A 13,675-nucleotide genomic window follows, 5' to 3' on the forward strand; every position below is an offset into this window, starting at 1 on the left:
TAATGTTTTAAGATACCATACTTATCTGACAAAGTCTTAGTATCAACAGTTGCATTATCCTTTAATGCAACTTATAGTAATATTTATTTTCTAAAATCCCTATTTCTCTTTGGACTGATGGTGAAGCAGTTAGCTAACTTTTTACCTCAAGATTTGTAAAGAAATTAAAATAGGGAAAACACACCTTATCACCTCAGAATTCCTGCGAACCATCTGCTCCATATTTGTTGTTGTTACTGTTTGGTTTTTTCAATTTTATTTTTCATATTCGAGGATAATTGCTTTACAATGTTGCATTGGTTTCTGCCATACAACAATGTGAATCAGCTCTAAGTATACACATGCTAGCTATTTTTGAACTTATTTTTAAAGCCAAAATTAAGACAGTAAAATCAATTGATATATAATTGGCTTCTGATATGAAAACTACAATGTAAAATCTCTAAATAGTGCATTGTCATTTAAATATACTGTTTAAATGTACCTTCAACCACGTGTGTGTATGTATGGGTGCATCAAGGTATATTAAAGTAAATCAGATATAACTTGTGTATAATTGAGGAGAGAAGACTAGCAGCTCCCAGAACAGAACATCAGTCCCTGGAAGGCAGAGTTCCAGCAGAGGAGAAGGCTCTGTCTTCATTTTGCTTCCACATGGTCTGTCCACAGGCAAGACGTATCGCCCTCACTGCAACATGTGATTCTGCTTTTCCTTCTTACTTTTTTTTTTTCCTGATTCCCCTTCTGACTGTGGTCAATTGTGAAAATAGTGAGGGTGCCTCACTCGGGGAGGAACTCATGTTTCTAACGGTCTTCATGTTACCCTATGTTGGGGCCATTTCAGAAACATTCTCCCTTTGATGAATGCCATGGTCAAGGCTGTCTTTGGCCAGGCATCCTTTGTGCACTGACCAGTCCCTCAGTCCCTCCTTTGTCGTTGTTTTCTGGCTTCACTGGCTTTTTGTTGTGGACAGCGGGCTTAGTTACCCTGTGGCATGAGGGATCTTAGTTCCCTGACCAGGGATCAACCTGAGTCTCCTGCATTGGAAGGCAGATTCTTAACCTCTGGACCACCAGGGAAGTCCCTGACCGGTCCCCTCTGGCAGCTCTTCATCATGCTGTACTTGCCCCCGATCTCGTAACCCATGGTGCAAGGGCCTTTGGAAGCTGTCAGGGGTCCCTGTAACTAGTCACTTTGGCCTTCCCCAGGCAGCACCTTGGCAGCTCCTAAGGATTTTTCTCATCTTGCTCCTGTGCCCCCGGCCTTGTACATGCACGTGTAAAGGGCTGCAGGGGATAATTCAGCAGGAGTGGTATCTTCCAGTTTCAGCAGTTCAACAGCACTGTATGAGCTACATTATGTGTCAGGCTCACATGGGCAGGAAGGCAGGGGCAAGTAGACCAAGAGAGTGGCTTAGCTATCTTCCCTTTAGAGGGGTTGGATTTGTAAATCTATTCAAATTTGTCTGATTCAAACAAGGAAAATGATTTTCATGTCACCACTTAGTAATTTCACCAGATGTAGAGGGTACCCATGTACAAAGGGCTGACACAATGACCATCAAAAAGACTTCTAAAATATTTTTTAATTTCTGGATATGGTACTTTAAATGTGTCTAGACTTATAACAGGAGTCTACAATTATAGGTTGGATTGTAAATAAAGCTGTAAGGCCCTACACATTCACTGTATCATTCAGAATCAGAAGAGGCAGTTAACTGTCACAATGGAATTGTAGGAAAAAAAAAAAAAAAAGAAAACCTGGCAGGATTTTTCAGAACTGGACGGAAGCAGCCAGGTGCCCTACTTACAGACTGTGAACACGAGAGCTTTAACAGACAAAAAATGGGACCTTCATCTAAAACACTCAGTAGGCTTATGAGACTTTTTTTTCTAAGATTTTTCTTTTAATGTGGACCATTTTTTAATTTATTTTTATATTTTTTTCAGCCTCTAAGTTTTTATTAACGAGAGTTTCCAAAAACAAGCATCCATATTAGTGTGGGGAGTGAGGGTGGGAGGAGGGGGAAGGGCAGGAAGAAGGAATTCTGCTCTATTGGTAATAAAGCTCCAGGTTCATCCCGTCGTGGATTTCATAGTCCCCAAGAGACACGTGGTCCTTAAAAATCGTGTACCACTTCTTCAATACGATCTTGTTCCAACGGGTGCCAGTTTGGGCTGCGATCAGCTTCTTCAGGTCCCCGATGGTGTCATCCGTATTGCACTTAATGCGCACTTTCTTCCCCAGACGGTCGTTGCAAACAACCTCGATCATCCTGGCTGGAGCAACACAAGGCGGGGACTGGGAGGCAACTGAGTCGGGACTTCAGGGGTCCCCTCAAATCGCCTGAAAGCAGCAGACGCCACAACCTGCTCGCACGACTGCTAAGCCTAGGCCAGAGTAGACACTAAGAACCTACGCTGAAACAGGAAACTTAATGTGGACCATTTTTTAAAAATCTTTATTGAATTTCTTACAATATTGCTTCTGTTTTGCATTTTGGTTTTTTGCTCTGAGGCACGTGGGATCTTAGCTTCCTGACCAGGGATCGAATCAGCAGCCCCTGCATTGGAAGGCAAAGTCTTAACCACTGGACCACCAGCAAAGTCCCTTATGAGACTCCTAAAGGTAGAATTTTAATGTGCGAGGTGAAGTTGTGCTCTGTCACTGGGCAGTCCTGATAAAGGGCATTGAAGCATTTCATTCAGGCTAAGAAGCCTGGGTGATTCACTTCAGGGCTCAACAGTTCGCACTGCTGAATAGTTCAACCTTCCCACAAGGATACTTCTGTGGGCCGCTAATACTAACATACCAAGGTCTCACAGCATCTCTTGTGGAAAGAAACTGGCCCCAACTGCTTAACAACTCCTTATTTCACTCGGTTTTCCTTTGAGGTTCAGAGACGGATAATCTGCTTCCCACTTGAGTTTCAGACTCAAGATGAAAAGCCACCCAGGAAGGTCCTACGGGCCTCTGGGCCTACATGGGAAGGCCCTCTTCTGTGCCCATAGCCTGCTGGAGGGTAGAAGTCAAGGCGCCATTCGTTCCAGGCTTAGTCAATGAGCATCAAACTGCTGAGTTCCATTCTACAACTGAATGAGACACAAGAACACTGCTGAGCACACAGCACGTCTTCTGGAAGGTCTCACCTCTGGCCATATTTGTTCCAATTTAGATTCTATCCTCCCCCTCCCACCCAAAACCCCATGTCTTTGGCCTCAGACAGTAATGTTGCACTTTGCTCATCTCTGAACCAAGTCCTAATACCACAGCCTCACTATACTGAGAAATCACTTTTTGTTGAAAACTGACTCCAGCACTTTCTTGATGGGAATGAATTCCTCACTTGAAACAATCACACAATTCAGAGGCCGAGAAGGATGACGTATCTTTTTCCTCTGTCATCAAAGACTATGTCCTACCTGCCTCCCCCAGCCCTACCCCCATCCAGTGCAATAGGACATGTCAGTGAGCAAGTATCTCAATGGCTGAAAGCTGCTGCTCTGTTCCCCAGGGATTTTCTAGTCTGCTCACCATGATTCAACCGAAAGATAAAGATGACTCACTATCGAAGACAAGGATTGACCCCTCCTTGAAAAGGACAGGCTCTGCTGTATTCCCAGAAGAGAAAATTTAAAAAACAGCAAAGCCTTTCTTCATCTTTCTCACCAAAGTGCAAGGCAGATATTTCTAAAAACTGGATCTATTCCCACATGCCACAGCCACTGAGGGAGATGTGACACCAGTGTCCTTTACCTGAGTTGGTGCTTGTGATAGTTGGAGAAACAGGGGCTCCTTCGATGTCTGGAGTGTGGCAGGAACCTCATCACATACACTCGTCATTGTAAGAGAAACTACATTGGAAACCATTAGAAAAATATGGCGGCCTCTGGATGATTAAGCCATGACAGGAATGGACCTGTACCTTGGGGAGCCAGGGTTTTCACAGTGAGGTTACACTCAAGGTGGCCCTTTCAGAGTGTGGTGCCACTCATTTCCAGGTGGACTGTGTGACTTTAAGAAAATCAGTACTGTAATAATCCTGGGAATCATCATTAATATGTGGCAGCAATGTCACATGAGAAATGCCTCAGATGGATTTTCCTGGTGGTCCAGTGGCCAAGACTCCCAGTGCAAGGGGCCCAGGTTTGATCTCTGGTCAGGAAACCTAGATCCCACATGCAGAAACTAAGATGCGGCGCAGCCAAACAAATAAAAAAGAAATGCCTCATAAATCCTCTTCAGTTCAGTTCAGTTCAGTCGCTCAGTCGTGTCCAACTCTTTGCGACCCCACGAATCACAGCACGCCAGGCCTCCCTGTCCATCACCAACTCCAGGAGTTCACTCAGATTCATGTCCATCGAGTTGGTGATGCCATCCAGCCATCCCATCCTCTGTCGTCCCCTTCTCCTCCTGCCCCCAATCCCTCCCAGCATCAGACTCTTTTCCAATGAGTCAGCTCTTCGCATGAGGTGGCCAAAGTACTGGAGTTTCAGCTTTAGCGTCATTCCTTCCAAAGAAATCCCAGGGCTGATCTCCTTTAGAATGGACTGGTTGGATCTTGCAGTCCAAGGGACTCTCAAGAGTCTTCTCCCACACCACAGTTCAAAAGCATCAATTCTTCAGCACTCAGCCTTCACAGTCCAACTCTCACATCCATACATGACTACTGGAAAAACCATAGCCTTGACTAGACGGACCTTAGTCGGCAAAGTAATGTCTCTGCTTTTGAATATACTATCTAGGTTGGTCATAACTTTCCTTCCAAGGAGTAAAATCCTCTTACCTATGTAGTAAATAACAGGGGTTCAGCCTGCATTTAGAAACAGGGTAGGGAGGAACTCTGAAGAGGAAAGGATCATGGATCTTACATGGGTCTAAATGTAACATCTTAAGTGTTGTCAAAGAGGCAACAAAGAGAAAGACTGTAGCAGCAGAATATTGTATGCCTAGAATTCCATTATTAAAAGCATCCTTCTATTTTGTTTTCTTTATTGTAGCTTTTAGCATCTCAGGCTTGTTCTTGTGTGCTGCTGCTGCTGCTGCTGCGTCACTTCAGTCGTGTCCGACTTTGTGCGACCCCATAGACGGCAGCCCACGAGGCTCCCCTGTCCCTGGGATTCTCCAGGCAAGAACACTGGAGTGGGTTGCCATTTGCTAGCTGATGGAATTGCACTGCTCACTCCCGAGAATCAGCTAGTAGGAAGGATCTTGAAAAGAGGACAACACTTATTCCCTCTTCCCTTACAGGCCCAGAGGAGTAGAGAATTCTTGCTTCAAATGGTTATTTCTGATAAAGTGGTATACAGGGATAATCATAAAAGTATTCATTTGCTCCCCAGTGTGGAAAGTCGGGTAAAAACATAAACTCTGGTTTTCTGATTAACAAAGGGGTCTTTTAAGACATCTGTGAGATGCCTTCAGAGATTATGCCGAGGTTCTGTAAAATGTAACCTTTCACCTACAAAAAAGCTGCTTTCTAACTGGTTGCCTTACTTGATAATTTGTTGTCCTGATCATAATATTTAAAACAGCATCTGCAATCTTTTTCCCCTCAAGGAATAAATCAATACTCGTAAGGTGTCCTTATTTGATTTTTTGGTTGGCCAGAAGAACTTGGTATTCTTCTCTTTTCCTTTCATGCATAAAGTATAAATAAACAGTGCATCTCTGGGTCAAGCAAATTTTTAAAATCTTTATGTTATTTAAATAGTCACACCCAAATCCAGCTGGTGGATAACAGGCACAAAAGCATGGGACAAACTCATCTGCTAAAGAACAAAATTGAGGAACTTTCTTAAAGTTTTTTTTAAAATTAATTACACGTATACATGAATTCAGAGCTGTTTTACCCGCCCCCCCCCCCCCCCCCCCGCCAACTTCTTCCTAAATTGAAGAGCTCAGAATCTGGTCTAACTCATGTTCCACTTAAATCCTTGTGCAGACAGTATTTATTGGGTTCTCTACTGTTCACAGGAACCTCCAGCTCTGCTCCTGGACCACAGACAGAGTCCTAACCCCACTGATCCACTTAATACATGTACTGTGATTGACAGTGAATAGCCTCATCTTTGTTGTAACAGACAGAGCATCATTCTTATCACTGACAAATCATCATTCCCAGGTTTGGGCTTAGTACAAATGGGACACATCTTTGCCTTCTTCAAACACAAACTCCAATTCACCTCATCTTTTTGGACCACTGTGATTCTGCTTCTCAACTGTGTTTTACCTGCCAACATGTATGGGGGAGACATATGGGAAAAAGTCAAGTGCAACTAAACTGTCAGTGGATATGACTGGACTTCTGGCTGTGAAATTTGAGTCATGTTTGAGTAATGAAGTAAACAAGCTAAAATGCAGCACAAGCACAAGAGTCAGCCCTTAACCAGTATCTTTCAAAAAATGATTTCAGCTAAGAAAAAAAAAATCTATTCATCTTCATAACCTGCTGACTCTTGAAAGAATGACTGACATCATTCCATTAAAAAAAAAAAAAGCCTCTCCTGCTTGTCTTCCTAGAAAAGGGTAATTTTCCTCTTGATTAAATGTTTATTATAGAAAATAAAAGCCAAGAGAAAAAAATCATGCATAATTGAGAAGAGTCTTTTAAAATAAGACACGGAATGTGAGAGTGCTTTATTACCTGTAAAGCCCCACACAAATGCAAAGAAAGTAGGCTTAGAATCATCTCTGGTATCAGGTAGGCCTCTGTCCTGGTAACAATCTTCCGAGGAGGGAAGTAGGTGTGTGGGGTGTTGTTATGCCCAAACTGCAGAAGTCAGAGTAAGAAATAAGAAGATACCACGATGCCCTCCAATCAGACTGCCACTGCAGTCCCTCAGCCCCCCTCAGAAGACCTCTCTCATGCCAACGGGGGTACCTCCTAGCAGCCATTCCTGCCCAGCGGGGGAACAGATTATTCAGAAAATCTGCAGGGAAAGAGCAGTCCCTTCTTGCCTGGACGTTCTAATCATTAGCAACTTGTGCTTTTTACGTCAAAGTGAAGTCTGCCTTTCTGCAAGTACTACTTGCCTTTGTTGGATCTCATGGAAATACTCTAAAACACACAAAATCCCTCTGCTGCTGACAGACCTTGAATATTTGAAGACAAACAGGACACGTTCACTCCTCTGCCCAACCTTTCTGCTGGTTTAAACATCAAAGCTGGAGATGTGAAAATTGGTGTCATTAAGCTAGCACCTACCTAACTAGTCTGGAATGGTTAATCTGAATCAAACATTTATTGCACACTTGGTGAGGGAAGCATATAAAGGCGCCTAGTTTCTGCCCTTTAAGGATACCCAATCTAGTAGATAGAATTAATCTCGGTTAACAAACATAGTGTATCCACTATGTTTTAAGGACTTTTTCTGGCTGACCTTGTTCCAGATAAAAGAAAAAAGGCTTCTTCTTTTCTTGCCATATGAGAAAATGATAAATAAATACAAAAATAAGTATGTCTAAAAAGTCTTGATGCTGTTAACATCAGTATTGCCGCAAATGCACTGTCAAGTAATGATGATGCTAAAATGAATTTATCCAGTGAATGACAGATGAAAGTTATGCACCCACAAGAGTGATTTTCTGCCATAAGTAAAAGGATTCATTTGTTCTTTTTGAAAAGAATCAACAATAAAAATATCTAATTGCCAAGAAACCTGTTTGACTGTTGTATCTACAAACGCTACAGTAAAAAATCTCATATACACAAATTATTGTCCAGTACTTTAGATATTAAGTATGTCTAAACTAAATTTACTAATTACATCATGATGCAGAGGAATAATAAAAACTATTTTAAGGTATTCCAGTAGTGTCTATGCACATGTAAACGTGTATAAAGACACACACATATACATTTACCACAAACCTTTAAACCTTCTCCCCAAATATATTTCATATAAAATGAACATTTAGCCAAAAGAAATAAATTCAAAACATCTTTGGAGGTAAAAGTCACTTTAAACGTTAGCATTATTTTCCTTGCAATTCAATGGCAAGACAATGCAGGGGAATTCTTGATTGTGCAAAACAAAACCCATTTAATAAAACAATAATAAGTCTCTTGAAATACATTTCAGACTTAAAAGTCTTAAAACGGCAATTCTAGCATTAACACTCTTACAGGTAGGTTTCTGGAAATGAGTAATACATTACGGTAGGACAGTTGGGCGGCTTGTATTTTGTTATTAAGACTGATTGCTGCAACTTAAATAACAACGCGATCACACTTCCTCTTAAGGCCACTTCATTTCATTACAGAAATAGATCATACTGCCCAATACCAAAGCTTCTTATTAATACAAGTCAGCATGAAAACAGGTAAGTTAGATAAACTAGAGTAACTCGCTGTAGTAGACGGCGGCTCTGTAGCCGAGCCTGGAGCCCTGCTGCATATTTGCATTCCGCTCAGTTTCATGAATCACAAACAAATCGTTATTTAGGGTAAACTAAAGCTCACACCAAAGCTTCAGAAAAGGGCTGTAAAGGTAGAGTACTTACGTAAAGGGTTATCAGGACAGGAGACAATGCAACTTATCTGGGAGGGTCTCTAACGTCCACGGGGTGCTAAAACGCATTTGAAAAGGCGACGTGGGTTCGGATGGCCGCCTCCCCACGGCCTCCCAGACAAAGCAGGGCCAGGCCCTCGGGCGCTCCCAGTGCACCTGCAATGCGGATCCCTCACCCTACAATCCCACCCCGGGGCTGGCAGGAGAGGCCCCTGGGCCGCCCTCTCCACCCCTTCGGATTGGCTTGGGTGCGCGGTGGGTTCGCACCCCAGCCTGGACTGCGGCCCTGGCAAGGGCAACCCCCTCCCTATAACGGGCTGGAAGACCCTGCAAGCAGCCGGCGCGGAATCGCCGCGCCTCACTTTTGCCCTCCTTTCCACCTATTCGTTCCTCACCTCCCGCCTCATCCCCCCGACATGTCTCCGTAAGGGGACACCCTTCCCCACTCGGTAGGTCTGGACCACCCCTCCCCTTGCAGTGAGGGCTTGAAAATTTATCTAAACGAGTTCCCACTGCGACAGGTGCCGCCGCCCCTCACCGGCACCCGCAGAGCCTCCCTGCAGGTACCGCCAGGTGAGCGGGGCTGGACTCGATCACACCTCGGGCCCCGCCTCACCTGCGGGCGCAGCCGTCGCGGTCGTTCAGGCGGCTCCCCCCCTTGGCGCGATCCTCGGGGCGGGAGGCTGCGGGGGCCGGCGGCCCATGGGCGGGGCGGCGGGCGGGGCTGGCTCCTGGCTCCGGCCCTGCCCCGGCCGGGCCGCCGGGGGAGGTCAGTGGGCACCGCCCGCCGAGCGCATCTCGCCGGCTCCCACCCGAGCGCTTGCCGCGGTGCACGCTGGGAGCGGGGGGCCGGGGCGGCGAGAAGGCCTGGCCGCGCTGACCCGGCGGGCTGACGAGGCGCCGGCGCGGCGGCGGCGGGTCTGTGTCTGCAGGGAGGGGCGGGGAAAGCCGATCGATACTCACTTCGCGGGGACGGGGTGACGCCCCGCCCCCACTCTCCCGCAGCTGTGCGGAGCTGGGGAACCGACCTAGGGGAAGGGAGGGTCTGGCCGGTGGGACGCAGGCGCACAGTTCAGGTGCGGCCGCACTGCGGTTGCCCAGGGTAACGCGGCCCGGGTGGGGCGGGGGGGCGAGGAGGAGGAGCGAGGCGGGCGAGCGGGAGCGCGCGCGCTGGGCGGTGGGGGTTGGGGAGGGTACCCGTGACAGGCCTGAGATTGGGGAGGGGGGAGGGCGCGCGCGGGCAGCCGACGGGGGCGGGGGCAGAGCCAGGGTGGGGGGGAAGGGGCGAGGGCCGGGCGGCGCGCATGCGTGCGGCCCCCGCTCCCCCGGGGCTCGCCGGTCTCGTGCGTGCGCACGCGCGCTGTCCCCCGGAGGCGTCTGGGTGTGCGGAGCGCGCGCGCGCGGCTCGGAGGCGCACCTGTGAGGTGTCCCTTGAGGAGAGGGAGGGTGGGTGCGCGGAGTCCGCGCCCTGGGGCGCTTCAACCCCTCACTTGGAGTGAGTTCTGGGGTGGCCGGGCTGTAATGTCTTTATTTCTTTTCGGGATCAAGACGGGGGCTAGCGGGGGTGGCCAGGGAGCGGGTACTGGGTCGGAAGGAGGATGAGTGGATTAAAGAAAAGAAAAACAACCCATCACTTAGGATGGGCCTGGAGCCGGGGTGAGCGCCCAGGCATCGGGTGGGAAAGGTCAGAGTGGCTCCGCGCAGCCGGGCGGCCCGGCGGCCACCCGGGCCGGCCCGGGGAAGGGCAGCCTGACTTTGGGCCTCGGCGAGCCGGCGTGGGCCCGCAGTGCCGGGGAGCGGGGGTCACAGATGGCGGCCAGGGCGCGCGGCGGCGGAGGGGCAGCGACCGGGGCGAGGCCGGGCGGAGGCCCCGCGGGAGCCAGACTCCTGAGCGGTGCTCCATTGTTGTTGGAGCCGAGAGAAGGGGGAGCAAAACAGCTTTAGAAACCCGTGAAGCCGCGCCTTGGAGCCTTTCCAGGCGGGTCCCCGGAGAGGCGGTAATGGCCGCGCCGTGGGATCAGGGGAGCAGGGCTGTGCCGCTGAGAAGCCTGGCTGCATGGTGTGATGTTGTGTGTGTGTGTGTGTGTTTTTTTTTTTTAAGAGCGCCTCGCGTCCCAGCAGAGCCCCGGAGCATCCTACTCAGGTGATGAGGAACCCTCCGGGCACCCAGCGCAGATCGCTGCTGCCGCTGGACGCCTCCATTGTTTGACCATAACAAGGGCCGGATTCTCACCCAGGTAAACTGGATGGCAGCGCAGTCGAGCTCCCTCTAACCTCCCACATCCAAAGGAATCCTCTTCTCTTTCAGGACTTTACTCCAGTTTTCTTCCTGGGCCCTGCTTCTGATTAACTCAGTATATCCACTTCCCAGGCATTTCCCCATCTGGCTTAATCTTCCCGCATCTCTCTGCCCAGTCACCTCTCATTTCCCTCAAAACTCAGCTCCTTTGTGAAACCATCGTTGCCCAACTCTTAACAACTAAATCTCTCCCGGAGGAGCCTGTTCCGGACTCTCCTAGTTGATAGTTTTTTGGTTGTCTTATTGCAACAAAGGAGACTAGATATTTAAAAAAAAATTCTAAGCTATTGCCTTTTTTAAAGGAAAGTTTTGTGATGTTTATTGTTTTAAGATAATCAAACTGTTTTTGTTGCTATATATGTATTTTTTTTTAAGCGGAGGTTCCTCCTCCTTTTATAGATGCACAGTTTTTTAGACCCAGAAAAATGATCTTGTTCACCCCACAGATTGGTTAAATCTTAAGAATTACTTTTAAATCAACAAAGTAAAACCTTTTCTTTGTAAAAATTAAAACATCACAGAGATGACTAATGTCTTTGACTATAGACCTCTGTTCCCAGAGATAACAACTGTGTATAACCTTCTAGATCTTTAGAAATGTTTTTACGCCAGTGTGTGCTTGTATTATCTTCGACTGTTTTAACAAGTGTGAGTGCTCTCTAGCTTTCCGTTTTTAGCATAGGATGCATTCAGTCATTTTGCAGAACTGCTGTATCATGTTCCATAGTTTGAGGACACCATAGTTTATTTAGCCATTTCCTGAACTGATGGCAATTTATGATTTAACTTTACATTAAAAAAAGTTTTTTTGGTTGTTCTCTACTGAAATTTTAGTGAAGGGAGCACAAATCTACACTTATTAAATAAACTTTATGATGGGCGTTCTCTTTGGTTCAGAAATTTACATGTGGGGACAACCCCCACCCCTCCGTAATTGTGACTCTGTTTTAATTGTGACTCCTGTTTTAAAGTCCTGTGACCTTGAGGAAGACATTTAATCACTCTAAGCCTGAGTTTTCTTTTCTATAAGTAGTGATAATATCTGCTCTATTTACTCTACCAAGTTCAGTGATATGATGTGTATGAAAGTCTTTGTAGAGTATAAAGTAGTATATAATGTCGATTTTGTGATCTGAAGGGATTTTTTAATTTGCACTACAATTTTTATTTCCATCTTTGGCCAGATATGTATATTATAAAATACTACAGATAGCCAACTTTGAATGCTGTTTAATTTCTGATTTTGTCATAATTTTATCAAGTACTCTTCAGACTTCTGAAAGAGTATTTTACAAAGCGTATTTTTCGTAGTGGTTTACATGCTTTGAAAAATAAGGCATAAAAATTAGTTGACTGTGAATGAAGCATCAGCAAATTGAACACTACATAAAACACTCATAATATATAAACAGAACTTTCTAGTGATGTAAATTTGTTTGTGTTTTTCTGTAGCAGCAACAGATTCAGGTTAGTTTTTATGTCCTTTGAGTAAAGTGGATTCTTACTGAATTTGCCAGCGGTATCAGAGTTTTAACAGTTTACATACATATTCAGTAATGTGGTGGTTATCATATTAAGATGTAAAAGGCACAATTAAGAGGTATGTAGGTAGTTTTTTTCTTTTATTCAGATGTACACGAATGTTTCTAGCATGGCCACCAAAGTCAGCTTGCCCCTGTTCTCTTCTAGTTTACGTTCTGTGGGCAGAAGGGATCAGAAATTAAACACAATCACGCAGCTGCTTGTATAATCACAAACCGGTATCTGCTATGAAAGTGAGGTAGCACTGGCTATGAGAAAGTATTGAAAAGGGGACCAAATTTTAGATTACAGAGCGAGGACCCAGAAAAGACTTTTTTGCAAAAATAAGCTTTGAGCTGAGATCTGAGGGGTGAGTAGGTGTCAGTGTAGAATGAGATGGGGGATAATTTTCCAGGCAGGGGAACGGCATGTGGGAAGGCCCAGAAGGGGGAAAGCTTTGCCCATTCTGGGAACTGAAAGAATGACTTGTGGATAGACTATGGTGGGTGAGGGGCAAGTGTGGCTAGGCAGGGGGCCAAATCATGTAGGGTCTTGTAGGGCAGGTTAAGGATGTTTTGTTTTATCCCAAGTGAAATGGGAAACCATTACAAGGGTTGGGTTTTAAACAAGGGAATGACTTAATCAGATTTGCATTTTTAAACAACCACTCCAGCTGCTGCTACCTGCAGCTTGTGGGAGTGGGGAGTGAAAGTAGGGAAGACCAGGTAGGTGATGTCAGAGGTCTGTCAAGAAGAGAGATGGTCTTTCCCTTCTAGTTCACATTGACTTCAAACTACCAGCTAAACTAAGGTCAAAATAGATATTTGCAAAAATAAATAATTTTTTTATTTTCTAAAAGTAAGCATAAAGATGCACTTTTTTATGCAAAACACACATATGTTAAACTAATTATTCATACTATGCTTAACAGAATAGGATCAGAGAGAGTCAGAATTTGGGATATTTAACATATTTTTGGTAAGTTTTGTCAAAGCAGGAATGCATGAAATAAGAGTGAGGTGAGGTTCTAAAAATGAAAAGAAGGGAAATATTGTAAATGCTGTTTGCCAAAAAAAAGTGAGAATAACAGAAAAAAATACTAGACAAAAAAAATTGAGAAAGCAGCTGGGCACACAGTGAGTATATACTATTTACAGCTTTCTGAATACTAATAATAACTTTTTCAGAAACTAAAATGGAAAAGCAAAAAGGCAGGCTCTGATCACAATGCAAAAAACCATGAAACAAGTAAACACAGCTTCATCAAGACAAGTGCGACTGACCTGCCTGGAAGAGACCAAACAATACCCTGAAAGATAAAGGAAGAATGTCTTAAACTGA

The 13,675-nt window shown here is 45.6% G+C and overlaps 3 protein-coding genes across 7 annotated transcripts in view; 1 reads left to right on the top strand and 2 right to left on the bottom strand.

The window, feature by feature from the left end:
- The window catches only part of CCDC92 (coiled-coil domain containing 92), a 40,500-nt gene extending 31,269 nt beyond the window's left edge, over window positions 1-9,231 (bottom strand). The window contains exons 1-2 of one of the 2 annotated variants that reach the window (XM_018061371.1): window positions 9,131-9,231; window positions 8,507-8,572 (exon numbers count right to left, since the gene is read on the bottom strand). The gene's annotated coding sequence lies outside the window, so the exon portion shown is untranslated. The remainder of the gene's footprint in view (window positions 1-8,506; window positions 8,573-9,130) is intronic. The other variant, XM_018061370.1, reaches the window with a different exon arrangement.
- On the bottom strand, window positions 1,941-2,451 carry LOC102179223 (ubiquitin-like protein 5). Its single transcript, XM_005691346.3, has one exon. It carries the CDS (start codon window positions 2,273-2,275, stop codon window positions 2,054-2,056), a length of 222 nt encoding a protein of 73 aa, XP_005691403.1. The 5' UTR covers window positions 2,276-2,451; the 3' UTR covers window positions 1,941-2,053.
- The window catches only part of ZNF664 (zinc finger protein 664), a 35,958-nt gene continuing 31,608 nt past the window's right edge, over window positions 9,326-13,675 (top strand). For 2 of the 4 annotated variants that reach the window (XM_018061372.1, XM_018061375.1), the window contains exons 1-2: window positions 9,851-10,009; window positions 10,616-10,751. The gene's annotated coding sequence lies outside the window, so the exon portion shown is untranslated. The other 2 variants (XM_018061373.1, XM_018061374.1) reach the window with 2 other exon arrangements.

The sequence above is a fragment of the Capra hircus genome, chromosome 17 (genome assembly GCF_001704415.2).
Source record: "Capra hircus breed San Clemente chromosome 17, ASM170441v1, whole genome shotgun sequence".
Classification (NCBI taxonomy): Eukaryota; Metazoa; Chordata; class Mammalia; order Artiodactyla; family Bovidae; genus Capra; species Capra hircus.